Source organism: Geotrypetes seraphini, chromosome 15, assembly GCF_902459505.1.
Source record: "Geotrypetes seraphini chromosome 15, aGeoSer1.1, whole genome shotgun sequence".
NCBI classification, from domain to species: Eukaryota; Metazoa; Chordata; class Amphibia; order Gymnophiona; family Dermophiidae; genus Geotrypetes; species Geotrypetes seraphini.
Window position 1 is genome coordinate 36549555 of NC_047098.1, and position 12889 is coordinate 36562443.

Genomic DNA, 12889 nt, shown 5'->3' on the forward strand with positions numbered 1-12889 from the left:
CCGAAAGGCCGCTAGAGCACCAGGTAAGGTCTGGGATGCCGGAAGGGAGACGGGAAAGTCCAGAATGAGGCGGGGTGGGTCAGAGCCGGCCGAAAAGTTATTTGCGGTTTTTCATACTTCGCGGTCCGGCTCTGCACCTAGCCCCCGTGGATACAGAGGGATAAGTGTAAGAAGCAGGCAACAAGTACTCTTGCTCTGTTAAGAGTGCTTTACCCTTGGCATTTACCGTATTTTCGCGGATATAACGCGCGCGTTATACGTGATTTTACGTACCGCGCATACCCCTCGCGCGCTATATGCCTGAGCGCGGTATAGAAAAGTTTTTAAACTAAGTTCCCACCCCGCCCGACGCCCGATTCACCCCCCCAGCAGGACCGCTCGCACCCCCACCCCGAACGACCGCTCGCACGCGCTCCCACCCGCACCCGCATCCACGATCGGAGCAAGAGGGAGCCCAAGCCCTCTTGCCCGGCCGACTCCCCGACGTCCGATACATCCCCCCCCCCGGCAGGACCACTCGCACCCTCACCCCGAAGGACCGCCGACTCCCCAACAATATCGGGCCAGGAGGGAGCCCAACCCCTCCTGGCCACGGCGACCCCCTAACCCCACCCCGCACTACATTACGGGCAGGAGGGATCCCAGGCCCTCCTGCCCTCGACGCAACCCCCCTCCCCCGAACGACCGCCCCCCCCCAAGAACCTCCGCCCGTCCCCCAGCCGACCCGCGACCCCCCTGGCCGACCCCCACGACCCCCCCACCCCCCTTCCCCGTACCTTTGGAAGTTGGCCGGACAGACGGGAGCCAAACCCGCCTGTCCGGCAGGCAGCCAACGAAGGAATGAGGCCGGATTGGCCCATCCGTCCTAAAGCTCCGCCTACTGGTGGGGCCTAAGGCGCGTGGGCCAATCAGAATAGGCCCTGGAGCCTTAGGTCCCACCTGGGGGCGCGGCCTGAGGCACATGGGCCAAACCCGACCATGTGCCTCAGGCCGCGCCCCCAGGTGGGACCTAAGGCTCCAGGGCCTATTCTGATTGGCCCACGCGCCTTAGGCCCCACCAGTAGGCGGAGCTTTAGGACGGATGGGCCAATCCGGCCTCATTCCTTCGTTGGCTGCCTGCCGGACAGGCGGGTTTGGCTCCCGTCTGTCCGGCCAACTTCCAAAGGTACGGGGAAGGGGGGTGGGGGGGGTCGTGGGGGTCGGCCAGGGGGGTCGCGGGTCGGCTGGAGGGGAGGGGGGTTTGCGTCGAGGGCAGGAGGGCCTGGGATCCCTCCTGCCCGTAATGTAGTGCGGGGTGGGGTTAGGGGGTCGCCGTGGCCAGGAGGGTTTGGGCTCCCTTCTGGCCCAACTACACAAAGGTACGGGGAAGGCGGGTGGGGGTGTCGTGGGGGTCGGCCAGGGGGGTCGCGGGTCGGCTGGGGGACGGGCGGAGGTTCTTGGGGGGGGGGGGTCGTTCGGGGGAGGGGGTTTGCGTCGAGGGCAGGAGGGCCTGGGATCCCTCCTGCCCGTAATGTAGTGCGGGGTGGGGTTAGGGGGTCGCCGTGGCCAGGAGGGTTTGGGCTCCCTCCTGGCCCGATATTGTTGGGGAGTCGGCGGTCCTTCGGGGTGAGGGTGCGAGTGGTCCTGCCGGGGGGGGGGGATGTATCGGACGGCGGGGGGGGGGGCATCAGGCTTTCAGGATGGGGACAGACCTTCAAGGGGGGACAGGACTTCAAGGGAGGACAGTGCACGGAAAGTCAGGGGGGGTGAACGGAGAGTCGGGACAGCGCACGGAAAGTCAGGGCAGTGCACGGAAGTCAGGGGGGGTGAACGGAGAGTCGGGACAGCGCACGGAAAGTCAGGGCGGGCGAAAGGAGAGTCGGGCAGCATGCGCGTTATATGCCTGAGCGCGGTATAGAAAAGTTTTTGTACATATCATCGTGATTTCTGCGCGCTATACCCCTGTGCGCGTTTTACAATGGTGCGCGTTATATCCGCGAAAATACGGTAATTAACATCTAGTTGTCTGCAGTTTGCTGGTTCCCCTTCCTGCCTTCCAAGATGAAGATGCTCTTGGTTTTTCTGGATACGCAGGTTTTGCTGCTGCTGCTGCTCTGAAGCCCTTGAGTCTTTTCAGAAACAGAAGATGTGTTTTTGTTGGTGAATAGCCCTGACTGAGCCTGTGCTGGATCTGTTTCTTGTACCACTTCTCTCTGTTATTGAAAAACCTAAGAAGCCAGAGTCTGCACATAGAATGGAGAAATAGATAGAAATGCACTTTTCCTCAAACTAACTGAAAATCAAGGCTTTCCCACAGAAAGTGAGTTGGAAAAGCTCTGTATAATCCTGACAGAGACGGGAGAAAAATAGCTGCAGCAGCAAAATGGGTTGTAACTCAGCCAGGAACAACACGGACTAGAACCAGGAAATTGTCCTTCCTCTGTGTACTCTCTAACTTCATTTTATGGTTGTTACTATTTTGCAAAAAAATTTTCTGTTTTTATTTTTCACTTTAACCACTTACTCAGTAATTTCATAACTGGACACCTTTATAACATTTCCAAAAATAAAAAAATGCTTATTATAAAGGCTTATATGGTGGTGTTATCAGTGAAAGCAATCATAGAAACATGATGGCAGATAAAGGCCAAATGGCCCATCCAGTCTGCCCATCCGCAATAACCATTATCTCTTTCTCTCTCTGAGAGATCCCACAGGCCTATCTCATGTTTTCTTGAATTCAGACACAGTCTCCACCTCTTCTGGGAGACTGTTCCACGCATCTACCACCCTTTCTGTAAAAAAGTACTTTTATTTCCTTAGATTACTCCTGAGCCTATCACCCTCTCATGCCAGAGCTTCCTTTCAAATGAAAGAGACGCGACTCATGTTCATTTACATCATGTAAGTATTTAAATGTCTCCGAGACCTCATCTGGAGTATTGCGTTCAGTTCTGGTCTCTTTATCTCAAGAAAGATATAGTGGCGCTAGAAAAGGTTCAAAGAAGAGCAACCAAGATGGTAAAGGGGATGGAACTCCTCTTGTATGAGGAAAGACTAAAATGGTTAGGGCTCTTCAGCTTGGAAAAGAGACAGCTGAGGGGAGATATGATTGAAGTCTACAAAATCCTGAATGGAGTAGAGCGGGTACAAATGGATTGATTTTTCACTCTGTCAAAAATTGCAAAGACTATGGGACACTCGAAGTTACAGGGAAATACTTTTAATACCAATAGGAGGAAATTATTTTTCACTCGGAGAATAGTTAAGCTCTGGAACACGTTGCCAGAGGATATGGTAAGAGCGGATAACGTAGCTGCTTTTAAGAAAGGTTTGGACAAGTTCCTGGAGGAAAAGTCCATAGTCTTTTATTGAGAAAGATATGGGGGAAGCCACTGCTTGCCCTGTATTGGTAGAATGGAATATTTCTACACCTTGGGCTTTGGCCAGGTACTAGTGACCTGGATTGACCTCCATGAGAATGGGCTACTGGGCTTGATGGACCATTGGTCTGACCTAGTAAGGCTATTCTTATGTTCTTATGTCATTTCTCCCCTCTCCCGCCTTTCCTCCAGTCAAGACCAGCATACAAAAAAACCTATCAATAATTGGTTTATCAATAATCGGTTTAAAAACTGATATTAATTCTTCATAGACAAATGTCTTCTTCCCAATTGAGATATAGATAGAGATGTTGAAAACTTTCCTCTTTGACAACTGAACCTACAAGCTTCTCTCAGAAAATGAAACTAACCACACCTCTATTCCATAAGAAGCTAAAAACTCTTTCCTTTGACACTGGACCTACGTGCTTCTCTCTTCTCCCCACCCTCAATTTTAGTCCTTCTTCTAGTCCTCCCTCTGGCCCTCTTCTGACCCCTCTCTCTGTAAGTCGCCTAGAACCTGCTTCGGTATGAGCGACACACAAATAGAAGATTAGATTAGATGTCAAATTGACATCTAATCTAATCTTCCATTTGTATGTTATCTTAGATGAATATACAGTAGTCAAAAGTGAGGAGTCCTCATCTGACATGATACCATGTTTCATCCAGCTTCATCGGGGTTATATGCTTATGAAGAAAATCAAAATTCAGATTGATTATTTATTTACACACACACACACACACACTCCCCTTTTCAAAACTGTAGCTTGGTTTATAGTGCCGACCGTGGTGGTAACAACTCCAGTTCTCATAGGAATCCCCCCCCCCCTTTTCACAAAACCATAGCGTGGTTTTTAGCGCCGGCCACGCTGTTAACAGCTCCGACGCTCATAGAAACATAGAAAGATGACGGCAGATAAGGGCCATATAGCCCATCAAGTCTGCCCACACTATTTACCCACCCTCTTAAGTCTTCTGACCCCTTAAGTATAATTGTAATTATACTGTCACTCTACTGACCCGCTCATTCAAGTCCTAGTGACCCTATCCCTTGGCATGACCCCGTAGGGATCCCACATGGGTATCCCATTTGTTCTTGAAGTCTGGGATGCTGCGTGCCTCGACCACCTGCACTGGAAGCTTGTTCCAATGCTTGATCACTCTCTCCATGAAGAAGTACTTCCTTGCGTCTCCACGAAACTTCCCTCCCCTGAGTTTGAGCGGATGTCCTCTTGTGGTCGAGGGTCCCCTGAGAAGAAAGATATCCTCTTCCACCTCGACCCGTCCCGTGATGTACTTAAATGTCTCAATCATGTCTCCCCTCTCCCTACGCTCTTCAAGAGTGTAGAGCTGCAATTTGCTCAGTCTTTCCTCGTATGGGAGACCCTTTATCCCCGAGACCATCCTGGTGGCCATCCGCTGAACCGACTCAATTCTGAGCACATCCTTACGGTAATGTGGCCTCCAGAATTGCTCATAGACTGATATCATCATAAGAACATAAGAACTGCCGCTGCTGGGTCACACCAGTGGTCCATCGTGCCCAGTAGTCCGCTCATGCAGTGGCCCTTTGGTCAAAGGCCAACGCCCTAACTGAGACTAGCCCTACCTGCGTACATTCCAGTTCAACAGGAACTTGTCTAACTTTGTCTTGAATCCCTGGAGGGTGTTTTCCCCTATGACAGACTCTGGAAGTGCGTTCCAGTTTTCTACCACTCTCTGGGTGAAGAAGAACTTCCTTACATTCGTACGGAATCTATCCTCTTTCAATTTTAGAGAGTGCCCTCTCGTTCTCCCTACCTTGGATAGGGTGAACAACCTGTCCTTATCTACTAAGTCTGTTCCCTTCAGCACCTTGAATGTTTCAATCATGTCCCCTCTCTGAGGGAGAAGAGGCCCAGTTTCTCTAATCTTTCGCTGTACGGCAACTCCTCCAGCCCCTTAACCATCTTAGTCGCTCTTCTCTGGACCCTTTTGAGTAGTACCATGTCTTTCTTCATGTACGGCGACCAGTGCTGGACGCAGTACTCCAGGTGAGGGCACACCATGGCTTGGTACAGCGGCATGATAACCTTCTCAGATCTGTTTGTGATCCCCTTCTTAGTCATTCCTAGCATTCCTAGCATGAACCCACTGAATTTTCACTTGTTTGTGTAGTCTAATAGAAATTGTTTCACAAAAGCAATTCTGCAGAACAGGCAAAATCAGTACTTAGCTGCACGTTTTGTGCTGTGTCGTTCACGCCACTATTCAGGACACTGCACAAGTGAAAAGGCAAGGACCCAGATCTAGACTCTGGTCCTGCGACTGTCACAAAGGAGACCAGTCCTTCGTATAAGATCTACAAGTACCAGGATCTTTTGTGGTAGGAGTATAATAAACAGGACTTTGAGGCGGAGTCTGCTTAGAAGAGAGACCTCTCTTCTGGACATCATTACTCTTCCCTGGAATAGTTGGAATGTACTTCAGCTTTTCTATTAAGGACATCCTTGTCTATAGAATGCCTCTATGCACTCAAATGTAGAGGCTGGTTGACTATCACATTGTCTCTACACCTCTTTTGGCTTTTCTGCAAATCCCATACCTTATAACCTATCTACAAAGAAAGCCGTAATGCCACTGAACAAATTGGCCACATTTGCCAGGTAAAGCAGAAAGATTCTCCAAGTCATTCTGCAGCGAGATCAGTGCTCAAGGGAGACGCAGAGTCCCAGCTAGCACTGCTCTGTCTATGCTGGGAGGATGGCTGGATGGGTCCTGGGAAGAAGCAGAAGTGTGTTAGAATTCAGAGATATTAGTGACAAATCAGTCTGAGTCTATCTTTACTCCCCTCATCTGGTCTCATTAAGGAGTGATTATATGGGTTTCCAGTGTGTCCCTGAGGGTGAAGGAGTCTACTTTTTGACTGGACACTAGTGTCATTGTAAGAGCAATACTGGGCTCAGTCTTCAGATCCCAGTGACATGCACAGCCCAGCTTCCTGCCATGAGCAGCACTGCCAGTCCAAGGAAAAGAAGCCTGTGAGGTACATAATTTTTATTTTTTTTAAGTCCAAAATCCCACCTAAATTGGCACTTGGACAATCAAAAAGACAGGTCTTCCAAGTACCGATAATCAAACAGGATTTTAGACGTATCTAAAACCAGCTTAGGCCTTTTCACTGCCTCTGTGTGCCCAGAGCAAAAAGGGGCATTTTTGGAGGCATGGGTAGGGCAAGAGGTGGGCGGGATGTGGGCTGACCTAGACTTAGTCGGCCAGCAGCCATAATCGAAAAGTTTGACAAAGTTGCCTGGATGGAACATATACGTTTTGACTTAGACCCAGTCAAAACAGGTATAAGTTCCAGCCGCGATCAGCTCAGCAGCCCAGGCAATCCGTCCACCCCACAACGATCAAAGCAGGAGGAATGCCCAGTCCCTCCTGCCTGAAGCCGCCCGATCCCCCTCCTCCTGAATGATCACCTGCATGAGAGATGCCCAATCTCTCCTGCCAACACCTGCTGTGCCCCCCCTCCCCCGCTTGAATGATTGTGGAAGGAGGGATGCCCAGTCCCTACAAACATCACAGCAGGTAGGCCATTCTCGGGGGAAAAAAACTATTTTGGACATTTTTTTTCAAGAATGGACATTTCCCTGCTGCCTCCTTTGGGTGCTTAAAGCCTTAGGCCAAAAAGGGACTTAAACTTTTTTGTTTTATTATGCCCCTCCATGTATGTAGCTGGAATCAAGAATAGAATCATAGGTGTCAGCTCTGTGCATGCTTGAGCATGCTCAGTATTGAACAAACGCCTTGATGATGTCCAGAGTGCAGTGAATTCCATTGGTGTTAACATCACCAGTTGTTTTGAAAAGTTGGTTCCTACAGCAGTGTTTCTCGGTCCTGGAGTACCCTCTTGCCAGTCAGGTTTTCAAGATATCTACAATGAATATGCATGAAAGACATTTGCATATAATGGTGGCAGTGTATACAAATCAAGATTATACAAATTCAGTGTGGATATCCTGAAAACCTGACTGGCAAGGGGATACTCCAGGACCGAGTTGAGAAACACTGTCTTACAGAACCTAGTTTAGCCTTCTCGATAGTGCAGAACTCAACCCAGATCTTACACCCTGCAGCACAAAGTTTGACAACAGTGCTTGCAAGAGCTGGTGAATGGTTCCACTTGCAGACGGTGACTCGGGTGCTATAAAGCTTTTAGCAGAAAGATTTTATCAAATAACAATCTCTGCAGTAAACAACCCTGTACACACTGTTCCTTCTAGAATCACTTTCCTCCATTCCCTTGGAGTTATTTTCCGCTTGCCATTAAGCAGACTATTCTGTAAGTAGTAAAGCAAATTTGCAGTTAATAACCTTTATTGTTTATAGGCTTTATTGACGGCTGTATCCTCCTAAAAAAAAAAAAAGAGTTTAAAGCTGTCTTTTCTCAAAGCAAAATCTGCCCTATTGTATCCTTCCTCCTCCCTCCAATATTTTAATTTTTTTTATCTCAATGTATTTTTTACCACCTCTTGTTCCTTCCTTCTCGTCATGTTAGTCCCTCATAGTCCTATATTCCCCTCCTTTTTATAATTTTTTTAATTGCTTGTACTGTATTTTTTGTTTAAATGCTTTTTAATGATTGTAAACCGTCTAGATACTTTTTTGATAGCTGGTTTATCAAAGAAATAATAAACTTGTGGGTTCTTTTACTAAGGCATTTCTCCCCTAAAAATTTGTGGTCTAAGAAAGAGTACATATATTCTTACTTTTTTTTTTTTTTCCTCAATTTTAATTTGTACTGTTTTGCTGTAAGAAGATTTTATCTTTAAAATTCTATGTTTATTGATTAAATAAAAAGTTTTTTAAAAAATATGTATGAGAGAGATTTGCACGCATGCTACTTGAAAACATGACTCAATGGTGGCTCTGGAGGCTTGAGAGTGAATTCCACTGCCCTAGACAAATGCCTGTGGTGTTTGTGCCTAGGGAGGGAAAATGCTTGAGTACCTGATTGTAAAACCGCTTAGATAACCTTGATAGGCGGTATATAAAATCCTAATAATAATAAACTTAAACTTAAACATGCCATCCTTGCACTTTTTCCTGATGGCTCTTTGCTTGCTCTTCAGGCCTTTTGATTGCTGCCTTTCTGGTTTATAGTTTCTCCTTCATCATGCTTATCTCTCTTCTTTTTTTCTCTCTCTCTCCCACAGTCTCCTGAACAGAAAAGGGCCGTCTGATGATGGGGACAACAACAGTCAACAACAGAGGGTATTCTTGAGCCGAATTCAACCTGCAGAACCAGGACAACCTCTAACTGATGTCAAATCTCTCATCAAATCCTTTGACATGGGATGTCAAGGTATTGAGCCTTTGAGTAAAAAAAATCCACACCACCTTAGAAGAAGGGCTGGGTCTCTGGGTTTTGGATGAAGGGTTGTTGTCCCTGTGGGCCCACCATAAAAGTATAGGGCACCAGGAGAAAGGGTGTGGTACTCTAGGTGTCAGAGGAGAATGGTACAAGTTCTGGGACTCTTGGGGAGAGGCTCTGTGCAGTGTGAAGTATGCATATGGCAGGAGGAGAGAGCAAAAGGCTTGAGTGTTTCTGTTCTGAGCTGAAGCATGGTATTTCATCTTGTTCCCTTAGCAGGAGGCATTGGACAAAATGTTGCAGTCCACCCTGTATCTCACAACCCTCTCAGTGGAATCCCAGTGCGCACAGCTCCTGCGGCTGCTGTCTCGCCCATGCAGGTATGGATCCCATACTCATGCATACCTTCGCATACACAGAGAGCAGGACGTAGATTCCCATGCACATAAATTTAGAAGTTCCTTTTTGGCATTGCATGCTTCTGCCCCAGTACTGACTTTTCTGTGACATTTGTTTTTGCTGAAAATATGGGCTACAGTTGTATGCAGGTCAATCATATTTTATATTTATTGTTGAATATTTATCTTTATTAGTGTAACTTTGTGCCTGATCATCAATCTCCACAAGTCATAAAGTCAGTCTCCATTTTTCTTAAACAAACCCTTTCTTTTCTTTTAGCATATGTAGTTCCTCCCGGCCTACCCCAGTGTTCCAGTAAGTCAAATAAACCCCAAAATATTTTAACTTTGTATAATTTTTATTTTTGTAATTCACCTAGAAATCTAGGAATAGGAATATCAAATTTTAATAAAACTATGAAATTATAAAGCTTGTGTAGACAAAATGCAAAAAGCAACATCAAAAGGTCAGATCAACACCAAAAGAGAGAAAATACACAAGTCGTAAAGTGGTCAACTGATGCCCCCCACAACCCAAAAGTCATCCCCAGCACTCTGCCCTCTAACCTCCTAAATCTAAACCTAGAAACCCTCCCCTCCAGTCTCACTGCAATTTGGATTTTGGAATATAGCACGAATAATAATAATAATAAACTAAACTAAACCTTAGGTTTATATACCGCACCATCTCCACGAATGCGGAGCTCGGCACGGTTTACAGGAAGAAAGATGAGAGAGGAACTACAGTGGAGAGATTAAAGAGTTAGGTGTAAAGGAGGAAGGTGAGAGGCCTAAGAGGGGGGAAGTGTTACAGTTTTGAGAATAGCCAGGTTTTTAGGTGTTTGCGGAAGAGTTGGAGGGAGCTTGAGGTTCGGAGAGGGGAGGTGAGGTTATTCCAGATCTCAGTGATTCTAAAGGGGAGGGATGACCCAAGTTTGCCTACATGGGAAATACCTTTTATGGAAGGGAAGGATAGTTTAAAAATTTGGGAGGATCTGGAGGAAGTAGGGGTTGGGGAGTTCCAGGATAGAGGGATAACGGCAGGAAGGATGCCATGTAGGATCTTGTAGGCCAGACACGCACATTTGAAGTGGATCCTGGGGATTACTGGGAGCCAATGGAGCTTAGACAGGAGTGGTGAGACGTGATCAAATTTGCTTTTCGCAAAAACAAGCTTAGCTGCGGCGTTCTGAATCCGCTGAAGTCTGTGGAGGCTTTTCTTGGTTAGGCTGAGGTAGATAGAATTGCAATAATCCAATCTGGAGAGGATGATGGATTGTACTAGGACTGCGAAGTGTTTTTGGTGAAAATAGGGTCTGACTTTCCTTAGCATGTGAAGGCTGAAGAAGCATTTCTTCACCAGGGATTGGAGATGTTCGTTGAAGGATAGAGAAGAGTCTAAGGTGACACCCAGAACTTTGCTTGAGAACTCGAGCTGTAATGGGGGGCCGGTGGACAATGGGATGGAGGAAGGTAGATGGTCTAATTTTTGGCCGAGCCAAAGGAGTTTTGTTTTGGACTCGTTTAGTTTCATATGCATTGTGAATGCCCAGGATTGGAGGTTCTTTATGCATGAGGATATGTTCGTGGAGAGGTTAGTGAGGTTCGAGTCAGTCTCAAGGAGGACGAGGATGTCATCAGCGTAAGTGTAAAGAGTTTCAAGGGGGGATAGTTGGAGTAGTTTCAGGGAGGACATGTAAATGTTAAAGAGGATTGGGGAGAGGGGTGAGCCTTGTGGGACACCACAAGTCGTGGGACACCACAAGTCGGGGTCCAGGGGGAGGATGAGGTGCCGCTCATGTTAACCATGTAAGAACGGGAGCGCAAGAATTTGGAGAACCAATCAAGAACTATGGAGCTAATGCCTATCTCGGAGAGTTGGAAAATTAGAATGTCGTGGTGGACAACGTCAAAAGCTGCGGAGAGGTCGAATTGTAGAAGGACAGCAAACTTGTTACGAGAATGCAGTTGCTGAACCTTAGAGATTAGAGAGGCCAATAGGGATTCAGTGCAGAAGTTGGGTCTGAAGCCATATTGGTAAGGTAAGAGGATGGAGAATCTTTCTAAGTAGGAAGAGAGCTGGGTAGATATGATAGACTCGAGCAGTTTGGTGAGGAGAGAGATATTTGCTATTGGACGGTAGTTGGATGGTATGGAGGGGTCTAGGTCAGCTTTTTTCAGTAAAGGGGTCAATGCGATGTGTCCCATTTCAGTGGAGAATAGGCCTGATAATAGGGCAGAATTTATGAGTTTGGTAAGAGATGTGATGGCCTGTGCAGGGATTTTCTCAAATAGGTAGGAGGGAAATGGGTCCAGGATGCAGTTGCATGATTTTAACTTGAGGCAGAGTTTAAGGGTCTGAGAATCAGATATGAGCTTGAAGACAGTCCAGGATCTGTCGGCAGGGATGGGGTTGAGAGCAGCTAGGGTGGGGTTGGGTTCGGGGGGCACCAGAGAATTGTAGGAGATTGCGGGCGGGAAGGAGCGCCTTAAGGTAGAGATCTTATCATTGAAGAATTTTGCTAGGACCTCGGCTGAAGGAGATGAGGGAAGAAGGGTGGAGTCATTTTTAGTGGTTAGGGAGCGCCAAATGTTGAACAATGTGCCATTCTGGTTTTTGGATTTGGAGATCTTGTCTCCATAGAAGTTCTTCCTTGCTTTTTTTAATATTGAGTTGTAGAGTTTGATATTGATTCTCCAGGCCTGTCTGTCAGATGAGGATTTGGATTTTTTCCATTTTCGCTCTAAGGCTCGACATTTTTGTTTCAGGTCTCTATGGAGTGGAAGGTACCAAGGGGCTTTATGGGGATAGGTGATGGATTTAGTGGTTTGGGGGGCGAGGGAGTGGTAGGTGGACTTGGAAAGGGCGATCCAGTTGTGCCAATTGTTTTCAGAGTCTGCAAGCTTGGGAATGGAGGGGAGGAGGTTGAGGAATTTGGTCCAGAACAGATCGCTCGAAATTTTTTTCCGGAAGGTAATAGAATTGGGGGATCGGGGTGGGGATCCGAGATGAGACATGAAGATGGGGAGGCAGAAGGCCCCTAGGAGATGGTCTGACCACGGGATGTGTTCCCAACGGGTGTCTTCGGCAGACGTTTTATAAGCGGTGAGGTCGAGGAACTGGATGAGGTCTAGGGTGTGCCCTTTTTCATGGGTAGGAGCGGATGTGGGGGGGGAGAAACCTAGGGAGATGAGGAAGTCATTGAATTCTATCGTGTCCTTGCTGGTGGAGTCGTCAAGGTGGAGATTAACGTCTCCGATGATTAGTAATCTTTGGAATTTGAGAAAGGCATTAGTTATGGTCTCGAAGACAAGGTTAGAGGAATTGGACCAAGGGATAGTGGACGGTATAGTAACAGAATGCCTAGTGGGTGAGGACGGAGCTCATCATTGATTGAGGCTAGCATATATTCTAATGAAGCGTGGGTGCCTCTCTCGAGGAGCTGGACATCAAAGAAGGATTTGTAGAGGAGTGCCAGGCCACCTCCTTTGCGGTTGATTCTGGGTGAAAAGAGGCCTTGGTAGCCATGGGTGCAGAGTTCGTTTTGTGTGAAGAGGTCGTCTTTTGAGATCCATGATTCTGTGATGCACAGGAATCCAGGATCGAGGTCCTCAAGGAGGTCCTTCAGAATTTGAATTTTATTGCATGCGGATCTGGCGTTGCAGTAAAGGGTCGGGACAGGGGTGAGAGAGTTAGAGGCATGGCAGGGGAGGTTAGCATGGGGGACAGGCTTTAGAGAGGTGGGATTGACTTTGCGGGGGTTTTTTCT

General features: G+C 47.4%; 1 protein-coding gene across 7 annotated transcripts in view; it reads left to right on the plus strand.

Moving 5' to 3' along the window:
- SPECC1 (sperm antigen with calponin homology and coiled-coil domains 1) overlaps nucleotides 1-12889 on the plus strand; it is a 334491-nt gene that overhangs the window by 214297 nt on the left and 107305 nt on the right. For 6 of the 7 annotated variants that reach the window (XM_033921588.1, XM_033921589.1, XM_033921586.1 and 3 more), the window contains 2 exons: nucleotides 8564-8712; nucleotides 8998-9101. In XM_033921588.1, the coding sequence (XP_033777479.1) occupies nucleotides 8564-8712; nucleotides 8998-9101 (253 nt within the window). The remainder of the gene's footprint in view (nucleotides 1-8563; nucleotides 8713-8997; nucleotides 9102-12889) is intronic. The other variant, XM_033921587.1, reaches the window with a different exon arrangement.